At 39.0% G+C, this 23187-nt stretch overlaps 1 protein-coding gene across 1 annotated transcript in view; it reads right to left on the bottom strand.

Moving 5' to 3' along the window:
- Positions 1-23187, bottom strand: part of RUNX1T1 (RUNX1 partner transcriptional co-repressor 1) — a 121404-nt gene that overhangs the window by 15627 nt on the left and 82590 nt on the right. The window contains exons 6-9 of the mRNA XM_054708513.1: positions 21894-22144; positions 15709-15794; positions 14718-14916; positions 3300-3368 (exon numbers count right to left, since the gene is read on the bottom strand). Of these exons, the coding sequence (XP_054564488.1) occupies positions 3300-3368; positions 14718-14916; positions 15709-15794; positions 21894-22144 (605 nt within the window). The remainder of the gene's footprint in view (positions 1-3299; positions 3369-14717; positions 14917-15708; positions 15795-21893; positions 22145-23187) is intronic.

Genomic DNA, 23187 nt, shown 5'->3' on the forward strand with positions numbered 1-23187 from the left:
GAGAATTGGTAGGACATTTTCAAGGTGCTTGAATATTTATTACCAATGGCAAACATTCACTGATCAGTTGGAAAGATATATATATACTGAAGAAAACATTCAGTTGCAATTTAAGAACCATCCTTATGTTAGATTTGTTCCAATTTTATAAAGACCTTTTGTAACGCTAGCGTATGTTTTGTTTCCTTTGCTTTTAAAAAATACTACTTGAGGGGAAAATTGATGGGACCTTTAGCATTTGTTAAATGACTTTAAAATGTATACTGTTATGTTGTGCCGTATTATTGAGCAACATAAAAATTTTGAATAAAGTCTGTAGATTAAGTAATAGTGATGTAACAATGTCCCTGTTCTCATTTTGGTAACCGTGTTGTGGTTATATATGAGAATGTCCTGTTAGGAAATACATGCTAACGTATTGGGAGTAAATGTTTGGGTTGGGGGTGGATAATAGGATGCATAACAGAAAAAGGAAGGGAGGGAAGAGAGGAAAAGAGAGAAAATATATTAAAGCAAATACAGTAAAATAGGGGAAACTGGGTGAAAGATTTAAGAGAACTTTTTAATAATAATTCCTAGAACTTTCTGCACGTTCGACATCATTTCAAAATAAAATGGTGGAAGCTACTATATGATGTGCCTTTAAGTACAAGATACGCTTTTTGCAATTACAATTTTCTGTGAAAAGGAATGCAGGAATATATGGATGTGGTTATATTGCCACTATTCTTGTTATACTACATTGTGGTTATACTACATCGACTTTTGAGAGCTCTAACCTGGATATTTTTCAAATGCTTTCAACTTTATTTCTTATCAACTGTCACAAAGGTAATGTATAATATTTTCATTGCAAAGACACGCTTTATAGGTTTTTCTCTAAAGAAAAAAAATAATTTGCCCACAGCAAATTTCAGAATCCTGGAAAAAGCTTTCAAAGTGTAACAAGCTGAGCGCAGACACCACTTCTGTGTTCTCATTACGATGGATGCCTGGACGCTGCTAACACTAGGCATGCTTTTTAAGATGCCTATGAAGATCAAGATTATAAGCAGTTATTCGAGATTTCAAGACGAAACTGTCATCTATACTTTGGGAATTTAATACACTCCTTAACATGTAGCACCAAGCCATAGAAACTATTTGTAAACTATTCCTATGCGTATTAGGGATATCATATTAGACTGAAGACCTAATATACCTAAGAGGCATATCTAAAAAATATTCCAAACATTTACATAATAACGTTTAACTCTTCTTAGAGCAGGGATCAACACAATATACAGGTGTTTATCTTCCTCTATTCTTGAAGTCTTCACAATGGAAATTATACCCAGAATTGGTTATAGAAAACCACAAAACAGATAATAAATCATAGTGAACTCAGTAGATTATAACATGTCTACAAAAAAACTGATTAAGTGGACAATACATAGTGCAGTTATTGTCTTTTTGTTAAAACAACCACTTTGTTGTTATATAATTAACAAATTATGAAATTCACTCATTTGAAGTTTATAATTCAATATTTTTAGTATACTCAGAGTTGGGCTACTATCACTACAATCCATTTTTAGTAATATGTATAATGCAATCTGGAATCTGCTTCCAATTGCTTACCACTTATGGTAGGACTTCCTTTGTGCATAGCTATTCCAGTTGACTTTCCTACAAAGGTGGCATAGTTAGAAGAAGAAATCTGCTCTCACTTAATAGCAGCCAAACAAAGAAGTGAGCACATAATAGCACAGAAGGAATTCGGATTACACAAGACTTTGCTGTCAATTTTTCTTTATTAACTATCGAGGATTTAATCTAAATAAGAGAAATGCAAGTAAAAAGTCATCCTTCTGCCATGCAAAATAGGAATTCTTTGTACCTCGTACTGGAATCAGTTGCACTGACAGCTTAAAAATGGGGGAGAAAAATGGCCAGAAGAAAGATGTAGCAATTCTTTTTCCAGATAGGTGGCACCCAGCACATTTTAACAGCTTAGGAGCATCCCATCACTGTTGTTTACACAGAACATCTTAGAGGCGATGTTGTAAATTTGGGAAGACTATGCAGCTGAGCAGGATATATAGTTGACCTTCATTTCAAGCTGGATGGGTCTATCTAATTTGCATATTGACATGCAAGAGACTTTTCTGGTTCTCAATCTAAGTTACTAAGCCTAGAATACGATCGGATTTTAAACTCCTTATTGCTCTGGGAAGAAACACAACAGGTAATTCTTAGAAAATCTATAAAAAACAAACACTTGGCTAAGAGCCAAGAGACCAGAGTCAGCAAGTTGCATAGAACTACACACACATCTGAGTCGAATAAAAACTGAAAGAGGAAACTTTTATAAAAAAAACAAAACAGGAAACCCTTCCCCTTGACTCTTGCTCCCTGGTTAGGGTCACTAGCCCTACACCCATCTGACCGCTTGCAGAAATAACAGTTTTCAGTTTCTCGGCTCAGAAAAACTATTTTAACGTTTGAAGTCACAGCGGCTCCAAGCCACACTGTGTGTTTGTCATGTCATCTTTAACTCTTGAAACAGGTTGATGCTTTATCTCCTGAGTATGTTTCTGGAAGGTTTTTGCTCAAATTCTATCGTGTTGGTGTTCCACCAAGATTCTGCCAGACCTGAGCTGCTTTAAGCCAAATACGTCAATGAATCAGCAGGAACTTTAAATCTAATTCCAAGTGTAGGGCAGTATTTCTTAAGGAAAATCAAATGGAAAAGAAAAATAGCAGGAGGTTAGCAACTTTGTCATTTAACTTAAAAAATATGTAGCTGTGATTACAGAATATTATTAATTTGCTCAGAAGATCCACTTTAAAAATTGGTTATAACCATAACATTTCTGAGTGTCTCAACAAGTCTGTCAGTTTTGATGTGGTCTTCATTAAAATTTAAAAATTCAGAGGAAAAGCCTAAAAGTATGCAATTTAAATTAGAAAACACCAGATTTTTTTTTTTCTTTCATGAAGAAAACATTGCATGAAATGAAACCATTACAGTCCCTGAAAATCAGGGGTTCATAATGAAAATATTGTCAGCCTCTCAATTACAGCGCCCCTAGCAAATGCTACTAAAATAAAAACTATCGCAGGTTCCAATCAGGCCTAGTGTAAGAATATTAATCAGGATTTTTACATTTTGTTTTGTTGGGGGGTGTTTTGCATTGTTTTGTGGTGGTGGTGGTTGTTAGCAGTAGAGTCCTTTCTTGTCATTCTTCACATCACTGCATTTAACAACTGCACACAGCTGCCAGAACACTAAACTCGTGTTTTTAAACAATTCTTACCAGCTTTCTTCCAGATCTCCTCTGGCACATATCCAGAAGCAGGCCTGTGAAGGAATTCCCGATGTGCATCTATAAAAAGGATAAAAAGCAGTGGAGAGAGGAGGAAAGCACATGAGCACCATTATGTCATTATAAGGAGTAGAAGTTAGCTATGCCCATTCTATTGGCTTCTTTACAAAAACAGCTTTAAAAGGCTAAGCATTTCACGTCTAGAAAATAAACAAAAAGAGCAAGACCAGTCATCAGGGCTGGGTCTTGGCCTAAATGCCTTATATGCTTAAAGCTGAAGCGATTTGAATGATTTCATTACACAATGTGTTTGGAAACACTGTTCCCAGCGTGGGTCACTGCAGGAATTTCCATGGGTATATTTTATTTACAGAAAACAAATTGCATTGGTAGTTTTTCTTTCGAGTCAAACTGGTAGTTAAAAAAATAAAAGGTTAGGATAATAAAATTTTCACCCAGCTTTGACTCTACCGCCTTTCAATAAATGGTGAGCCTTACTGTGTGGCTAACCAGTTCTCACACTCAATTACTTCTTGTCAGCTGATTTCTCAACAGAAACTATGCAGGCCAGAAGGGAGTGGCAAGAAATATTCCAAGTGATGAAAAGCAAGGACCTGCAGCCAAGATTACTCTACCCAGCAAAGCTATCACTTAGAATTGAAGTTAAGATAAAGAGCTTCCCAGACAAGAAAAGCTAAAGGAGTTCATCACCACCAAACCAGTATTATATAAAATATTAAAGCATCTTCTTTAAGAAGAAAAAAAAAAGAATATATGAACAATAAAATGGCAATAAATACTATATATATATATGTACATGTGTGTGTGTGTGTGTGTACGTGTGTGTGTGTGTATACACTTTAAAAATTTTCACACAAATTAGATCACATGGATTTGACATGGATGAAAGCAAGAGAGAATCATTAGAATGGATTCAAATATTCAGTGGACCAAAGATGCTTTATAAAAAAGAAAATGAAGTTCCACTTTAAATGAAATACTGTCCTTATTATGCTTGTCAAAATTCAAGTTTGAGAAAACAGATAATATAATAATAAAGCTGATATAGGAATGCTCATCTCCAAATAACATGTTCATGGAAATGACATGGAACCTTTTGTATATTTTTATTTAGGCATGAAAATAAACTTCACGTGTATACAATCATCTATAGCTAAAATATTCACTACATGTCTTTCACATTGGATTTTCAATAAAAGCATATGTAATGAGACATTCTGAAGAAGAAAATCATTTTAACTTTAAATGATATAATAATCATTCAATTATTGATAAACTTCAAGTAACTAAAATTTTCTCTACATGTATACAGCAGGTAGCAGACTGATTTTTTAAACAATATTTAAACTAATGGTGAAGGTCAAAAGAAATTCAATCCAGATTTCTATATTTTGGGAAGCTACAGAATATTGAAAATGGAAAAAAACACACAATCATTTTAGCTAAGTATATGTCATTTTATACTTAAATGCCTCAAATAAATATGAATGTTTTGAAAACTGTAGGGTATATAGATTATCAACTGACCAGCAAACAAGATATCCCCAACTCTTTTGAATTAAGAAAAACTTATTATGGTTTGGTGAAGGGTATATGAAGCCTCTGTACTATCTTTGCAATGTTTCTTTAAAACTAAAATTATTACAAATATAGAAAGTTTATTTTTAAAAGCTTAGATAATTTTATGACTTGATAATCAGAGAGACTAGACATATGCATACTCATGTGCACATTCATTTCTATAAAATAAATGATAAAAACCAAAATGTCTTTAAGTAATTTTCATTCATAAAACAAAAACCTAGATAAAATAGTTTGGTGCATATGTAACTTCAAGGAAATGTGATATAGCTAATTAGATTTGTCGAAGTTACTTTCTACATCACCATAAGGGAATCTAGAATAAATGAAGTCAATCAAGTTCACATTCAACCATATGACACAATGGAACAGAGAGATTTACTTAAGACAACTTTTAAAGGCAATTTTTTGGGAACCCTTTGACTTAAGACTAGTTTATTCTTAAAGGAGGCAAGAACACACAATAGGGTAAAGACAGTCTATTCAATAATTGGACAAATACATGCAAAAAAATGAAACTAGACCACTTTCTTACACCATATATAATTATAAACTCAAAATGGTTTAAAGAATTAAATTAAGACTCAAAACCATGAAACTACGAGAAGAAAGCACAGGCAGTAAAATTTCTGACATTTCTCTTAGCAATATTTGTTTCTGATATACATCCTTGGTAAGGAAAACAAACAACAAAAAAGGGGAACCCATCAAATAAAAAAAGTTTTTGTGCAGCAAAGGAAACCATCAACAAAATGAAATGAAAAAAGCCTACAGAATGGAAGAAGATATTCCCCATTGATATATCTGGTAAGGCATTAATATCCAAAATTTATAAAGAAGTCATACAACTTAAAACCAATAATCTAACTAAAAAATGGGCAGAGGACCTGAATAAACACTTTTCAAAAGAGGACATACAGATGGCCAATAGACATATGAAAAGATATTCAAATGTCACTAATCATCAGAGAAACGCAAGTTGAAACTACAATGATAGATCCCCTCAAACTTCTCAGAATGGTTATCATCAATAAATCAACAAACAACAAGTGTTGGTGCGGATATGGAGAAAGGAAACCTTTGTGCAACTGTAGGTGGGAAAGCAGATTGGTACAGCCACCGTGGAAAACAGTATGGAATTTCCTCAAAAAATTAAAAACGGAACTGTCTTATGACCCAGTGATTCCACTTTTGGGTACATTTCCCACCAAAACCCAAAACACTAATGAGCCCCCTGTTCACTGCAGCACTGTTTACAATAGCCAAGATATGGAAGCAACCCAAGTGCCCATCAATAGATGACTGGATGAAAAAGCTGTGGTACACGCAGGGGTGGGCAAACGCAGGTTTATTGTGAGTATGCAAAACACAGAGTTTGTTCTTCTATTATTATTAATTTGTATTTTTTCCATGCGAACAAATGCAAATCTACTTTCGCCCACTCCTGTACCTACAATGGAATACTATACAGCCATAAAAAACAATGAAATTTTACCATTTGAGACAGCATGGATGGAACTAGAGGGTATGGTGCTAAGTGAAATAAGTCAGAGAAAGAAAGACAAATACCACATGATTTCTCTTTTATGCGGAATCTAAAGAGCAAAATAAACAAACAAAAGAGAAACAGACTCAGAGAGAGATCAGACTGATGGTTGTCCAAGAAGATGGTGGTTGGCGGTGAGGGGGCTGGATAAAAAGGATAAAGGGATCCAGAAGTACAAATTAGTCACAAAGCAGTCATGGTCATGTAAATTATAGCACAGGGACTACAGTCAACAATATTGTAATAATGTACGGTGCCAGGGGGGTACCTGAAATATTGGGGGGGATTGTTTTGTAAAGCATATGATTGGCCACTATGTTCTACACCTGAAACTCACACAAAACAATACTGAATGTCAACTGTAATTGAAGAATGGATGATTAAATAAATATCACAAACACACAAAAGGAGAGAAAAGTCTGAAGAGAGAGAGGAAAAAAAATACCTCACCAAAAACACACACAGAAAAGAAACATGCCTTCACCAAAGTAGCAAAAAGAGTGTTTTTCACTTATTGGGTTATAGAAAGATCAAGTGCTCCATAAAATTATTTTTTATAAATGGCCAATCATTTTATAGGGAACAGGCAAGGTCCAGTATCCATGCATAAGATATCAATTTTACTAGCCATGTGACATTGGGCAAGTTCATGGCTACATGTCTCAGTTATCATATGTATAAAGTGGGGACAATATTACTACATTTGAGAGCACTGCTGTGAGAATTGAATGAGGTTCTTCCTATTATATGCTTAGCACAGCACATGTTAAACTCGCATTAGATGTTGTTGCTATTATCCTCATTATTATTTAGTAGGTTATCCAGTAAGACTATATACTTACGTTCTCATAATTAAGTAAGGTGAAAAAAGACCTTAAAGTTTGTTTTTTCTCCTAGCACTTAAGTCAAAGAGCATAAAACTTTAAAGAAAACCAAACCATTATAGAGGTTTAAATTAAGCAATACATACCCGTAATTTTTTGTTCCCTGCTTTTAAGTCACTTGAGGATAGATGTTATTTTTATAGTTAGCAGTTCACTGTCTTAGTCTTTGATGAAAAGTCCTCCAATTTCTTAGATGGTATTTTTATAAATTTTATTCTAACCTCACAAATGTTTATAACCTCCACATTTACTCAATTTACTCAAAGATAATGTATATGGCTCAGTCGTCTGCCCACCTTCCCATATGCTGTATAGTAGACATTGTCCACACACCACATGCTAGGAAGTGGTGCAATCTTTCACTACCTGGCTTCATCTCTTAATGGGAGGAAAAAGGGAGACATATATATAATACTTTCAACAATAAAGAATTATAAAAATAAATAAATAGAAAAAAAAACAAAAATTTTTTTGCAATGACACTTAGGTTCAAACTCCACTTAACCTAGAAACCTGATAGAAATACTAAAGCCAATCAAGCAAACTCTTAATCCTCTACCACTTCATTAATCTTTTTTTTCCCAAACAGCAGCAGAATCTAAAGGCAAATAGTTTTTATAAAATACACATGCATTGTCCTACATATACATACTTTATAATATCCTCTTCAGTTCTAAGTGTGTCCTACCAATAGAAATGGAGTAATTAATCATAGATGTATTCCTCAAAATCTATTTTGATACACCGATTAATACCATAACAGCTACACAAACCAAATGACTAATAAATGTAATATTTCTCTCCTGATTAAGTGTCAGCAATAACAGAATCTATATAGGCAAAATTGAATTTTAAAAACAATAAAAATCTTGTAGTTGATCAATGTTATGAGAGAAAACTTCTCTCCTAGGACTTCCTTATTTTAGAACAGTGGCTAATTTAGACAATCCTATGCAAAAGACCTTACGTTTCGAAGGCTCAGAGTCTAAAGCAGCTATTTTTTAACCATTAACTCTTGACTCCCTATAAAATATCAGTTGCTATAAAATGGATAGTTTAATAAAATGTAGTGGTAGAAACAAAGAAGAGCTTATACGAGATGGTTTAAAATGTGAGACATTTATCTGTGTCTACAGAAAGATGAAAAAAAAAAAAAAACGTAGCAAAGTCCTCCTAAAGTAAGCTCAGCTTGCCTTGGGATGCAAATTGCTTAAGGGGCAAGAAAAGAGGAAAGCCCCCAGAAGATAATACATCTCCTAAGAGAGAAGCCCCAGCCAAGGTGGGAAAAATGTTATAAGAAATGTGAAAGAACACAAAGCAATAGATGATGTATGAAAAACATGGTTGATGCACTACACTTACGACAGAATGGAGACCATTGGATACTAGATGCAGCGAGGGCCGCCATCAATATACATGAAGGGATGAGCTGATAGCCTTTGGAGAACCAATGTGACCTCACATGACCCAGGACAGCAAGGCTCAAAGCTTGGCAGCACCTAGGCCTTCATCCTGTAGTGGGCAGAATGAGGCTGTGATCATGATAATAGCTATTACAAAACCATCAAAAAACAGGACGGGTTAAGAAAGTTTACTTTTTACAAATGCTACTTATTTTTGTTTTTAAGGATAACCAATTCAAAAATTTCCATATTATGTTTTGAAAGCCCAAACCCAACCTTCATTAGGATTTCCATCTTTAATAATAAAAATACCTAACGCTCCAGGAGGCAGTCATCTCTTCTTGTTAAAAGGTGGGCATCTTTTACTAAGATGTGACTAAAAATAGTCACATCGTTTTAGACACGATATACTTAAATACATGGGGAACTTTACATCAGGAGCTCAGCTGAATGGTCTTGAAATGAATTTCATTCTGTGATTTAAAGGACTCAATGCAAATGTATAAAACTCTAAACATTTATATGCAGATATACTCTGAAGAACTTGTTTGTGGTTTTTAGAATTTGATAGAAGTTGAATGCTACATTTCTTTGGTTGGAAGTAAACTATTTTTCTATGATCTTCCATTATGAATTAGGGTCCCAAAGGTACAAAAAAAATGTATATATATAAAAGCCTAAGCAACCATTCGACTGTTCGACCGGTCACTATGACGTGAACTGACCACCAGGGGGCAGACGTTCAACACAGGAGTTGCCCCCTGGTGGTCAGTACGCTCCCACAGCAGGAGTGCCTCTCAGCTGACCGAGGGGCGCCAGATGCAGGGCTCACAGCTGGCCGCTGCAGCCCGGAGACCACAGCAGAGCAGCAGCGAGCCTACCGAGCGCTGGCAGGTACAGTGGGGCCGGGATGAGCAGAAGCGGCAGGCAAGAGCAGCAGGCGGCATCAGACAGCCAGTTTCAGCCCCATCCCCGCAGGCCACGCCAAGGGACCCCACCAGTGCACGAATCCGTGCACTGGGCCTCTAGTTTATTATATAAGACAGAATCCCCTGTTCTAATTCCTCTGCCTATTAAATAGAGCTGTCACCTAAAAATTACTGCCTGGAATACTTTCTAAATAAAAAAAACCCCTCAGAATCTACTATAACTTCATAATATCAGCTGCCAAGCAAAAACACTAGTTTCTTGTACCACTGTCCTTTGAAGTTCCTTTTGGGATTGCATGTTAGAAATAATAAGGATAGCAATTACTTATATCATGCCTACTATGTGTCAGGAACTATCTGATATGCTTTACACATATTAATTCATTTAATGTACAAATACCTATGAGCTATGTATTATTATCATCCCCGGTTTACAAATGAGGGAACTGAGGCAGAGAGTTCCTTGCCAAAGGTCACAAGACTACGAAGAAGAGAAACCAGGGGTTCAAATCCAATCATTCTGCTCAGAATCAGTGCTTTTAACCTTCATGCTAAGCCGAGCATGTAGACGGTACTGAGAAATTCTACAATTCAATATGACAATCATAAAGTTTGCCAGCCAAAGGAATTTTAAATGCCAATTCCTCTACCAATCTATTTGGGGCACAGAGTGGTATGTATTGAACAAATTTCTAAGATTTTTTAGGAACCATTAACTTAATGTTTCATTCCATTTAAAGCAAACAAAACCTCTCTCTGAAATGTCTCTTTCTGGCAAGAGGCTAAACCTTTACCAAAACACACTGGTGTTTTCTACATTTCATACCCTCTCGCCACAATATTAAAATATTTTTTTTAAAAAACCACACACAGGGGAAAACGTGACCATATTTCAGCTTTATGCTTCAGTCTCTCTCTAACACTAGTCCTAAGTCTATTTTTAAATAAGATTCTCTAATGATGCAGAAGACTTCTGGAGAAAAATAGCGATTCTAGAATTATACAGATTCTAGAATAGTTTAAAAGCAGTAAAAATAAAGTAATTTAGAGACTGAAATGTCAGGAGCCAAGAGAGTGATGTGCAGAGCGTACAGAGATGAAAGGAAATGAAGGCAAAGGAGGAGAAGCAACAGCACAGAGACCCAGATACTCCAGGAGCACAGAGGCCCAGATACTCCAGGAGCAGAGGCCCAGATACTCCAGGAGCACATCGAGTGTAACCAGCAGCGCCCTCCCTACCTACATGTACAAAAGTAATTGTACTTAAGCAATAAAATGTCAATTCTGATGGCACTAACTTGTTTTCTGTAAAAGTACAAATGCATCAACATGTCATACTTTGAAAATAGAAAAAAAATGTTTAAAAATTTAGCTTTCCAATTTTGTGAAGACTTGGATATTTAGAGTTTTTTCCCTGGAGTAAGTTAATAATAATAATAAAATAAAAATCTATTCTTTTAAGAATAAATCTATTATTTTGAAAGTCCTCCAAGATATTAACCTATTGTTAACTTAAAGAGTAGAAAAGACATCATAAGTCCAATGTGTACTCAATTTTAAAATTGTTTAAGAGGCTATTCCAAATAGTCCTCATTCAGTATCTGGGGGAAAAAATCCCCAAATTCAATTAGGAATAGTTAATCATGTTATCTTACTAATCCACACAATGACTGAATAATATGGATATATTTAGAAAGTAAGAATGGTGATGGGTTTAACAGATACAATACAGCAGTCTTCTAAGTTACATTCTCTTCTGTGCGGCCCCCAAACATAATTTTAAAATGTAAGAATGTGTATGTGAATAAACACTGCCAGAATTTCCAAGCTAGAGATATAACCAGGGCAACCTTGTGAACTAAATATACTGCCTATAACGTTATTCTCACGTTCTCAAGTTCTCATTTGAAATCCGACAACAGCTTAAGAATTCAGAAAGTCAGGTGAGAAAACACACAACATAGCTCTAGGATATGGAGATCTATATGTACATAAATATGTAGACGTACTATAGCTCCATCTGGATTCAAATACCTCACTACACACTTTACAGAGCCAACAACAACAACAAAAGATTTACCAGCCAATAATCTCCAACCCTTTCATTACACATCACTATATTCAACTCCAAAACCTAGGTGAGAACCTTAGAAAGCACTGAATGCAAATGCTATGGCCCCTGATCACAAGGCACCTGACCTGGTGTGTCATTTATAGCCACAGCTGAATTGGTACGTATAGCCACATGCCGACCCCACAAGATGGAACTCCAAGGCCTCCAGAACCTACTGGTAAGTACACAGAGTGAAACAGCTGCTGCCTGCTCAGATGTGCGCATTGGCTGGCTCTTGGCAGGTTTCCTCTGACGTGGCCAGAGTTTCTGAAGAGGAAATCTAGGGTCAGTGTCCCTAAGGACATGACTGTCTTACCGGAATCCAAACCAATAAATGAAATACTTGTAGCCTTGGACTAATACCATCTACAAAAGCTTAAAGCTAAAGCAGTGTGCGAAAAGTGTGAATTCCTTAAGCATCATTAAAAGTAATATAACTCCCCTTAAGAAGGAGTTCTTTAGCCGAAACCGGTTTGGCTCAGTGGATAGAGCGTCGGCCTGCGGACTCAAGGGTCCCAGGTTCGGTTCCGGTCAAGGGCATGTACCTTGGCTGCGGGCACATCCCCAGTAGGGGGTGTGCAGGAGGCAGCTGATCGATGTTTCTCTCTCATCGATGTTTCTAACTCTCTATCCCTCTCTCTTCCTCTCTGTAAAAAAAAAAAAAAAAAAAAAAGGAGTTCTTTAGACACAAGTTTACTCTTTCGGTTACACAACAGGAGAACGGAACCTCTCTTTCTGGCGAATGACCGACTTTGGTTTCGCCAGGATCCACGTGCCACAGGGGCAACTACATAATGAGTGTCCTCTGTTCTGCGCGCTGAAAATAACTCACTTAAGCATGAGGTTCTATCGGTTTCCGACATTTTTCTTTTCCAGAGCACGGCAGATAGCTAACACTCATGCTGTCAGTTCGGGGACTGAACAGAAGTGGCCATCCGGTGCCAGACCTCTAGCTGGCTCCTTTCCTTCCTTCTCCACCAGGTCAGAAGTTCCTCAAGGGAAGGAATGCTTCACCTCTTCCCTTTATCACAGTGTCTAGCATATTCCTGGCACCTAGCGAGCCCTCAATCAATAAGTACTGACTCAATCAATGACTCCATGAACTTGCTCAATATGTATCAGATATTTTTACTCCCAACATTTTATTTACTTGAAAGCACTCGATTTTTGCCTATACTGAATGGTTACAAATACCCACCCACCCACCCCTTTTTTTTTTATCCGGAGCAGATCTGTCATGATTAACCAATTTTTGTTTCCAATAAGGAAATAAAAAATAAGATGCTTATGCTGCTCCAGTCTAAATGGCTTTATTTGGACCAATATCAAGTGCAAGTCAAGCTTGATATTGCTTGCTCTCACATAACCTAACAAATACAGACTTGTCTTTAAAATATGCTTTCGAATGATGCCTGCTGAGTAAATTAAGTGACTTAGAATCTTCCTTTATTTAATACTTAGTATGGTAATAGGCACTGGGCATTCAGGGATTAGTAGGAATCACAAACCTAAGCGTAAAGGAAAACTCTATTGGCTAGGAATACTTTTAATTAAGAAGATCATATAATCAATAGTGATAATTAGGCCAACATCCTGAGCTTCGTCCAGCATGCTTTACAACATGGGAAGGACCCTAACCCGAGTCACCTGACAGGTGTGGGGTTGAACATAAGAAAACAAGAGAGAAGAGGTATCCACATCGATCCATGTCCACTAAGTTTACTCACATGACATACAGATACAATGTCCAGCAATAAAAAGGACGACAGCTCATTATTCATTCCAGAAAAACAGTTCACAGGCCGCTCAAAAATTATTTCAGGTTCAAGATTTCTTCCACACTCAGGAACCAGCTCAGAGACATTGCACGTACGGTTCCAGACCACCACAATGGAGCACGTATCAAAATAAAGCGAGCCACATAAATTGTCTCGCTCCCCGGCGCCTATAAAAGTTATTACGTTCACACTATATTGTAGCCTATTAAGTGTGTAATTGCATTATGTCTAAAAAAACATGCACATACCTTACTGGAAAATACTGTATTGCTAAAAAAAATGCTAACCATCATCTGAGCCTTTGGAAGGAGCCCATACACCTGTTCAACACAGGGTAGGACACAAACCTCCCATTTGCACAAAACGCGGTATCTGCGAAACGCAATAAAATGGGGTATGCCTGTAATTCCTAATGATAACCCCAACAAGCTCCACATATCAAAAATAAATATGGCTCCTTATTAGCTTTCTACAATGCTAAAGTATGGCTACATTAAGAGTCCTACCTGTAACTAATATTAACAAAATCATGGTTAAGCAACCTAAGTTAAGGTAAAATCACCCAGTAAGAGAGCTACATCTTCATCATTATTTTTAAGGGGCGGTGGGCAAGGGATGTAGCCCTTAGGTCTCTCTTCTGGGGGGAATTCTGAGGTCATGCGGTGGCTGGTTTTTGTTTGTTTGTTTTAATGTAAGACACACCGAAAAAATACGATTATCTTTGCGACTGTCTTGAATTACCAATCAGACACCACACATCCCTGCTGGCAGATTCCCCAGAGCATGCTGGAGGTACAGCAGCCGGGCCCCAGTCCCTGAGCTACTGCTTTTGCACGTTAGAGGGAGGGTCCGAAGAACTACATTATGAAGGAGCACATGTGTTCGTGACGTGTGTGAAATTCCGGTTTAGCTTTGAAGCTGCACCATGAGCCCAGCCCCGTGACCTGGGGAAGAAGCTCACGCTCTGTGACTGCCATGCACACTAAGCCAATCTGTCCCGGTCCCTGACAGGCCAAGACAGATCTGAAGATGTAGGAAGTGTTTAGGGGTCTAAACGCCCTGCATATCTTTATCTTGGAAAAGACGAGTTAGACAGGGAATCAGTTCTAGCCTCAGAAAGAGCTGTTCCATGGGTCCAGCTGCAGCAAAGATACCTAATGCCACTGGGTCCGGGTTGACGGGGCTCTGCTGCCGGGAGTGGCTGCTGCTGCCGCCGCCCTTTTTCAAGTCCTCGGCGTCGCTGTAGCGCCGGATCCAGTAATTCAGTTCCTCTCGGTCCGCCTCCTGGCATCGCCTCAGCACGGTGAGAGAGCGCCGTGTCTTCTCCACCATGTCCATTATGCAGTTCAACAGCTACATGCAAAGCAGGGGAGAGGGAAGAACGCACATGTCAATCACTACAACTTAAAGACTTGGGTGGGTGGTGAAACGTACTATTTTAGGGCAATGAAGGGTGCTGTTTGAATTCCTGAAGTCTTTAGTCTAATATTTGCAAAAGGTTGGATTTGAAATGGAGACCCAATGGATGAGTAAACTCAGTGGGAATGAGAACAAAGAGTGTGTGTGTGGGGGGGGGCATGAACATGAGTCACAACAAAGAGGGTATACAGCCACCTTTCCAAGTATTAATCCCAACACTGCATCGGCCAAGTGAACCTTCCACAATAAAACTATTAGCCTGGTTTTAAGAATTCCCTTCCAGGCCTAGCCGGTCTGACTCAGTGGATAGAGTGTCAGCCTGCGACTAAAGGGTCCCAGGTTCGATTCCAGTCAAGGGCACACGTCCAGGGTTGCAGGCTCGATCCCCAGTGTGTGGGGCGTGCAGGAGGCAGTTGATCAATGATTCTCCCTCATCACTGATGTTTCTCTCTCACCCTCTCCCTTTCTCTCTGACATCAATAAAAATATATCATTAAAAAAAAAAAGAACTCCCTCCCATGATCTAAACATGTCCCTTATGTAAGTGGCTTTGGTATCAATTTAGAAATCAAATCCTATATTGCACTTCAAACATTCTCATTATTTTTTCCCAAGGTTAGCAGAAAACATAATGCCTTCAAAATAGCCCCACACGTTTATTTTATCAGGTAACCGCACTCTAGTTGCTTTCAAAACGTTTAAGCTAAACAGTTACCAACATCTTACATGGTCAAGATGTTTCCACTCCTCTGCCCATTCTCTGTCAGTTAGCCTGTGATCAATCATTTCTTCTTGACGTGTGCCATGCAACCCTACAAACACAGAGAAGAAGATTACATCGTTTTGAAGCATTCAGGGCATAAGTCACATACACACCATGTGAAACAAGAGTCAACCTTTCAATGGAGACACTCAGATTCAGAATTACCTTACAGGCAGGTTCCTCACAGAGATAAAATGTTAGAACCAGAGCCCTAGCCAGTTTGGCTCAGTGGATAGAGCGTCAGCCTGCGGACCAATGGGTCCCGGGTTCGAGTCTGGTCAAGGACACGTACATTGGTTACAGGCACCTCCCCGCCCAGGGCCCTGGTCGGGGCACGTGCAGGAGGCAACCAATTGATATGTTTCCCTCACATCGATGTTTCTCTCTGTCTTTCCCTCTCTCTTCCAGTCTCCCTAAAAATCAATGGAAAAATATCCTCAGATGAGAACTGACAAAAAAATTTTTTTAAAAGTTAGAACCAGAAAGAATCTTAGAGGCGATCTGGTCAGAACCCTGTCTTTTATGCGTGAGGGGGTAAAGTGACACTAGCCCCTGAGCTAGCTTCCCAAGTTAACATCCCTTAAGTGAAAATAAAGACAGCAAAAAATCATTCATGGGCAGGAATATGCTTTTCTAAAACAACATGATAAAAAATTTTCCACATTTCAGCATGTCATAAATGAGCACACTCCTATGACATATACCATACCTCCGTGACAAAGTCAGGTCATAAAGAGGGGGCTTACATAATATGAAAACTGCACGGACCCATTCAATTTGCCAACATACATAAAAAAGAAATAAATCGAACATCCTCCCTGAAAAAAATCAATATACCAGACACAGTTTTGGACAAATATCATAAATCCAAACCAAGAACCTAAAAATCCTAACTTGTAGTCCATAGCATAAGTATATTTGCATCACAGTGAGGATGCTACCCTTAAAAAAGTAACACATAAATGCTTACCAAGTGAGTAACAACAGCAAAACTCATGAGCAGTCCTCAAAGATGCTCATCAAAATGGAAAACAAATGTGTCTCAATAGCCAAAATAGAAAGCAATCCATGTGTCCATTGATAGGTGAATAAAGAAGATGTGATCACACACACACACACACACACACACACACACACATCAACAGTAAATATGCCATATTATGCAGCAATGAAAAATAATTAACTCTTGCCATTTGCGACAATATGGATGAATCTGCAGGGTTGGGGACCCTTTTGTCTGCCCAGGGCCATTTGGATAGTTATCATGTCATTCGAGGGCCATACAAAATCATCAACTTAAAAATTAGCCTGCTAGCCCTAGCCGGCTTAGCTCAGTGGATAAAGTGTCAGCCTGCAGACTGAGGGGTCCCAGGTTCGATTCTGGCCAAGGGCACATGCCTGGGTTGCAGGCTCGATCCCCAGTGGGGGGGTGTGCAGGAAGCACCCGATCAATGATTCTCTCTCATTATTGATGTTTCTATCTCTCTCTCCTTCTTCCCTTCCTCTCTGAAATCAATAAAGAAATATATATTTTTAAAAATTAGCCTGCTGTATTTGGTCAGACACTTAATTAACTCACCCCTAATGCCTTGGCAGGGCCAGACTAAAGGATTTCTCAGGCCTTATAGGGCCCTCAGGTCGGACGTTCCCCGCCCCTGATCTAGATGGCATTATGCTAAGGAAAGTAAGTCAGACAGAGAAAGACAAATCCCATAAGGTTTTGTTTATATGTGGAACATAAAACAAAACAAAAGCAGACCCACAGGAATAGAGACCAAAGGATGGTTACCAGAAGGGATGGGGGAGGGGGGAAATGTTGAAGGGGAATATTGTCGATAGCACTGTGAATAGTTTGTATACTGACAGAGAATTACTAGAATTAGAGGGGTGGTCACATTGTAAGGTATAAAAGTGTCGGGTCACTATCCTGTGCACCTGAAACTAGTATAACCAATATAAGACTGTACATCAACTATGCTTAAATTTAAAAAATTAAATGAATACCAAAACAACTTGTTAAAACATGAAGAAACTGACACAATTAAACTGGGTAACACAATAAAACCTTTTATTTGCATTGCATAAAAAACGCCAGTAGCCGAAACCAGTTTGGCTCAGTGGGTAGAGCTTCGGTCTGCGGACTGAAAGGTCCCAGGTTCGATTCCAGTCAAGGGCATGTACATTGGTTGTGGGCACATTCCCAGTGGGGGGTGTGCAGGAGGCAGCTGGTTGATGTTTCTCTTAATCAGTGTTTCTAGCTCTCTATTCCTCTCCCTTCCTCTCTGTAAAAAATCAATAAAATATATATTTTTTAAAAAGCCAGTAAACTATAGTATAAAAAAGAATAGAGGGGGGTTGGGGGGCAATGGGGGGATAAGGACACATATGTAATACCTTAATCAATAAAGAAATTTAAAAAAAAAGAATAGAGTGGAAGGCTCTGATAGGCCTGGAAAGGGGGTGCTCTTCCTACAAAGTCATTATGCATAAAACACCTTCGGTTCCACTGTAAATGAAAGGCACTGGGCTATGGCAACTTCTAGTTTAAACCACTGAAACGCTTCTTTTTGCTTTGGAAACTCTGAGTGGCAAATGAAGAATGGCATGAATTGGGCTTCCGGACACCTGGGGGCTTCCTCTGAGGGACTATGTCCGAGTGCAGTCACCACAGAGTTATGAGACCCTGCATCACACTTCTGTGACATCCGAGTGGCTCAGAAACCCCCTCTTCGATCTGATTTGGAAAAATAAAGATGAAGAGCCACATGCCTGTTCTCAGCCAACCATAAAATAGGGGCAAATATCAACCGTGAACAATGAACAAATGTATGGCAACTTTTTCTCAGACTAACTCCAAAGCTAAATATAAAACACTCTGCATCATTCCTGCCCAAGGAGAGCATAACCTGAGATATATTTTAAAAGTTAAAATGGTCAATGCCACCTATTGGTAAAACTGTAGAACTGCAAATATGCTGGGGGGAAAGTAGCATTTAGTTGTTGCTGTTTGTTGTGACTATTTTAAGTGGAAATGTTTGCAAATGTGTAATTTTTGTTGACTATTGGTTGCCAGTGTTTTAAAGAAAAAGCATTGCCGCTGAAATGAATCATCACAGAAGAGAACGAGAGAGGGATGAAGGTATAAAAGTAGCACCGACTTTCACAATGGAGACCTTATAAGAACCAAGAACTCCAGAGATTTCGGAAGTTTCAAAATTCAGCTGACTAAATAAGTAACGATACAAGTTCTAACACGTGGAATGATGATAATAAAGTGAAACAGGGTGTCTGTGGCTAATGAGATCCCAACATTTGTGGAACAGAATTAAGCTTTATATCATTTTTTTTTAAAAAAAAATGCAAGTGCATTAGAAACATGTCTGAGCCCAAGTAGTTGGTGAAAAAATATAGGACTCATTTGCTGCTTTTGAACTCTGAAGGTCATTTGTTAGAGTCAAGTCTTTAAAAGGAAAACATAACACAACTCAAATTAAATAACATAAAAACTTTACATTATTTCATTTCTCTATTTCAGATGCTTAAATTTTCATCAGCACACAATTTTTATTTATATTCCTAATACCAGGGAGATGTACTAGGAGACAGTGGCTCATCGGCATTAAGGAGCACATGTTCATTTGTGGGAAGTTTGACACTAATGTTGAGTCTTAACCGATTCTTACGCTTTAGAAGATTTTAGCTAACTAGGCTAAAACTCTAAGTTTATTTATAACTAATGCTGCTGATAAAGTTATTTTATCAAAGGATAAGAGGCATTTATAAATCATATCAGACTAAGTATAACTTTATGACAATTTTTTTTATCTTCACCTAAAGATATGTTTATTGATTTGAGAGAGAAAGAGAAAGGAAAAGAGAAGAAGGGAGCGAGGAACAGAGGGAGAGAGGGAAAGAGGGGTTTGCGGGGGGATGGAGGGAGGGTGACATCAATGTGAGAGAGAAAAATCGATTGGTTGCCTCCCTCACGCACCCCGACTGGGGACCAAACCCACAATCTAGGTTTGTGCCCTGACTGGGAATCTACGCCACAACATTTTCGTATATGGAACGATGATCCAACCCACTGAGCCACCCAGCCAGGCTTTGACAATTTTTATATTTTCAAAAGGGCAGCCTGGTATTAGCACCATAATTTATCTCTCATACACCAAGATTTAATTTTATTTTAACACATACTAAACTCTGCCAGATTTTAAGGATGATTAAATAGTTGCGCATATTATAGATATTAGTACCATTAATCTCAGAAGCTAATATAATTTTAAAATAAGAAACATGGTCTGAAAAAAATTACACAAAACCAATAGATGTAATTCATAAAGGGATTTTTAACATTACTAGATGAAAACATAATCATTGCACATAAGTGTAATTACCTCCTTGATGGTTACTTAATAGTGCACTAGAACTAATATTTCATAAAATAGCATTTGCTAACCGAAGAAATGGACCATTTCCTAGCACCTACCAAGTGGGATATCTTGAATTGCCCTTACAATGACCTGGTGACTCCACTTCTACTTGAAAATGACCAATCAGGTGTCTGGGGCATTGAGTTAGAGACAAACGGCCAGGCTTTTGCTTGGAGGGGGTTGTTACCACATTTGATTTCGGGGTCAAAATATCAACCCTGCCTGAGAAATCACATCACCACTTTTGAGAGTTGTTCAGAAATGGTACTGAGAGAACATTAGTTTGGCTATGAGGAAAGCACACATTATATGCTTAGCCCTTTCTCGGACACACTGTGAGTGCAGAAGTGACTACTGTGGGGATGCAGAACTACTACTTTGCTATCTCACAACCTGGGCCTTAACTGCCCCTCACCTTACCCTACTGCTTTCTAAACATTTAGAGCAGGCGTCCTCAAACTACGGCCCACGGGCCACATGCAGGTGTTTTTGCCGTTTTGTTTTTTTACTTCAAAATAAGATATGTGCAGTGTGCATAGGAATTTGTTCATAGTTTTTTTTTAAACTATAGTCCGGCCCTCCAACGGTCTGAGGGACAGTGAACTGGCCCCCTGTTTAAAAAGTTTGAGGACCCCTGACTTAGAGGGTTGTATGTGGAAAGGCAAGCAGACCTTATATATGGCAGCCCCATGTGCTAGTGACCTGCTTAAACATCTACTGTACACGGCTGCTCACCAGGCTACCTCTGCCTGTGGCTAAAATCACTGTCCCGACTATTCAGGCATTGAGCCACCGGCTGCACTTCCCAGAGCTCTGCATCCTCAGGTCTACGCTCTGGTTTTCCACTTGCACTTTCTCCCTTCCCGTTTCCAGCATCCTTGCCCAACAAATCACCCATGTCAGGAAAATTAGTCAGCAACTAGCCATGAGGCAAAGAGAAGTCCTGTTGGTGGGTGGCCTAGACACAGAAGATGGAAAAAGAGAGGGTTGGCTATTGCCCTCCATCAGTTTATATACAGCTTGACTCGCCAAAAATTAAGAATAACTGGAATCTAATGAACAAAATAAACTGATGAATAAAACAGACCCAGAGACAGAGAAGCATGGAACAGGCTGTCAAATCTCAGAGGGAAGGAGGGGGGTGGGTGGGTGAGAAGAATTCAACCAAAGAACTTGTACGCATTTATGCATAACCCATGGATACAGACAACAGTGTGGGGAAGGCCTGGTGCTGGGGGGGGGGGGGCGGTGCAGGTTAAGATAGCTAAATGGAGCCAAAAGGGGGACATAGGTAATACTTTCAACAATGGAAGATTTAAAAAAGAAGAAGAAGAATTGCAGGAGCTCCAGGAACAGTGCTCTGATGATACCTTCACCTCAACCACTGATCATGCATCAAAACCCACCTTGTTCATCTTCCCTCTCATTTTTCATGCTGTTCACTTGCTCTTTAGAAGGCAATGTCTCCTACACGCTTCGTTTCCCCTGGTTTTATTCAAAGAATGAATGGAGGCAAATGGAACACATCTTTGTCCAAACTCATTCCATCTCTGGAATGATAAATCTTTGACACAAAATTTCAATACTAAATGCATTCACTGACAGTTTCAAGTTAAAAAAAAAAGGCACCAAATCCTTCATTCCTCAAAGCACATTGGTTAAGGCAGAGACATACATCCAATCCCATAAGAAGCGAACAAATCGTTCCGTCTTACCCATAGGTCTGTTTCTGTCCCTGAGGTCCCTGTGGCTGGGGTGTCGATAGGAGTCCCTGTAGTGGTGGGCAATGGCCATATCATCCAAACGGTAATGCTGAGGTGGAGGTGGGGTGGGGTGAGGCAGGCCATTGGGCTGGTAGGATAAGCCATTATTTGGACTGTACCGCTGGCCTGGGCTAATAGTGCATGGTCGCTTGCTTGGATGTTCTGAGTGCAAAGGCTCTCTGTCAAAGCCATTTTCTTTGGTTCTGCGGGGGCGGGGGAGGAAGGAGAGAAAGATTTTGTTTCATGATATATTCAGAAACCAGCATAATTCAAGCACTCACATTTGAACTTGCAATATAAACAATATTCCTGTATTGGCCAGAAACTCTGTAAACTCAGAAGACCACTGACTGGTAATTCACTGAAACCCATGCTGAGGTCTACATGATCACCGAACTGCCCACAGGAGAAAATGGTTCAATTCTCAAACATCTCTTAGGAAATACATTTTCATTTGAGGCTCATACACGTTTAGGGTCATGAATAAAAGGAAACCCCAATCTCACTCCGTAGATAACATTTCTATTCAAAAGAGAGTAGGTGATTCCTAACATATTACCCTAAGACATTGCATCTAGTGAAGGTTCAAGTCAGACATCATTCTCCTGATGAATTCTTCAGGTTAGACACCTACTCCATGCATCCAGCCTGGCTAACTTTCATATCAGAGAACACCTAACAGCTGTGTTGCCCAATGCAGTAGCCACATGTGTCTGCTTAAATTTAAATGTAAGTTAATTAACATCAAAGTTTACAATTCGGGTCTTCAGGAGCAGTGGCCACATTTCAGGTGCTCAGTCACCACCTGGGGCTATGGCTACAGACGGGGACTGCACGGACAGAGAACATTCCGGTCATCACAGACAGCTCTGTGGGAAATTGCTGATCAAATGAGCTAACACAATAATGCAATGCAATGTCTGGCACTCTCCCATTGCCTGGGGTCACCTGGGCATCAATCGGCGGTCACACGGAGCTAGCTGCGACTAAAGAGAATTTAGGTGAGCCCCCTTATTTTAAAGTTGGGGAAACATGCTCAGAGAGCATGCGTGACCTCACTGGGGTCATCAGACCTCAGGGCAGGACAGCACACCCTGACTGCACTTGATTACGTGACACGCAAAACTCTGCACTTGGCTTTCGGACGGAATACACTGATATAGATGAGACCCGATAACTAATCACCGCTCCTACATTTCTTCAAAAGGAGGTGGGGCTGGAGAACCATTTTCCGGCTGACTAGATC

Source organism: Eptesicus fuscus, chromosome 19, assembly GCF_027574615.1.
Source record: "Eptesicus fuscus isolate TK198812 chromosome 19, DD_ASM_mEF_20220401, whole genome shotgun sequence".
In the NCBI taxonomy this organism is placed as follows: Eukaryota; Metazoa; Chordata; class Mammalia; order Chiroptera; family Vespertilionidae; genus Eptesicus; species Eptesicus fuscus.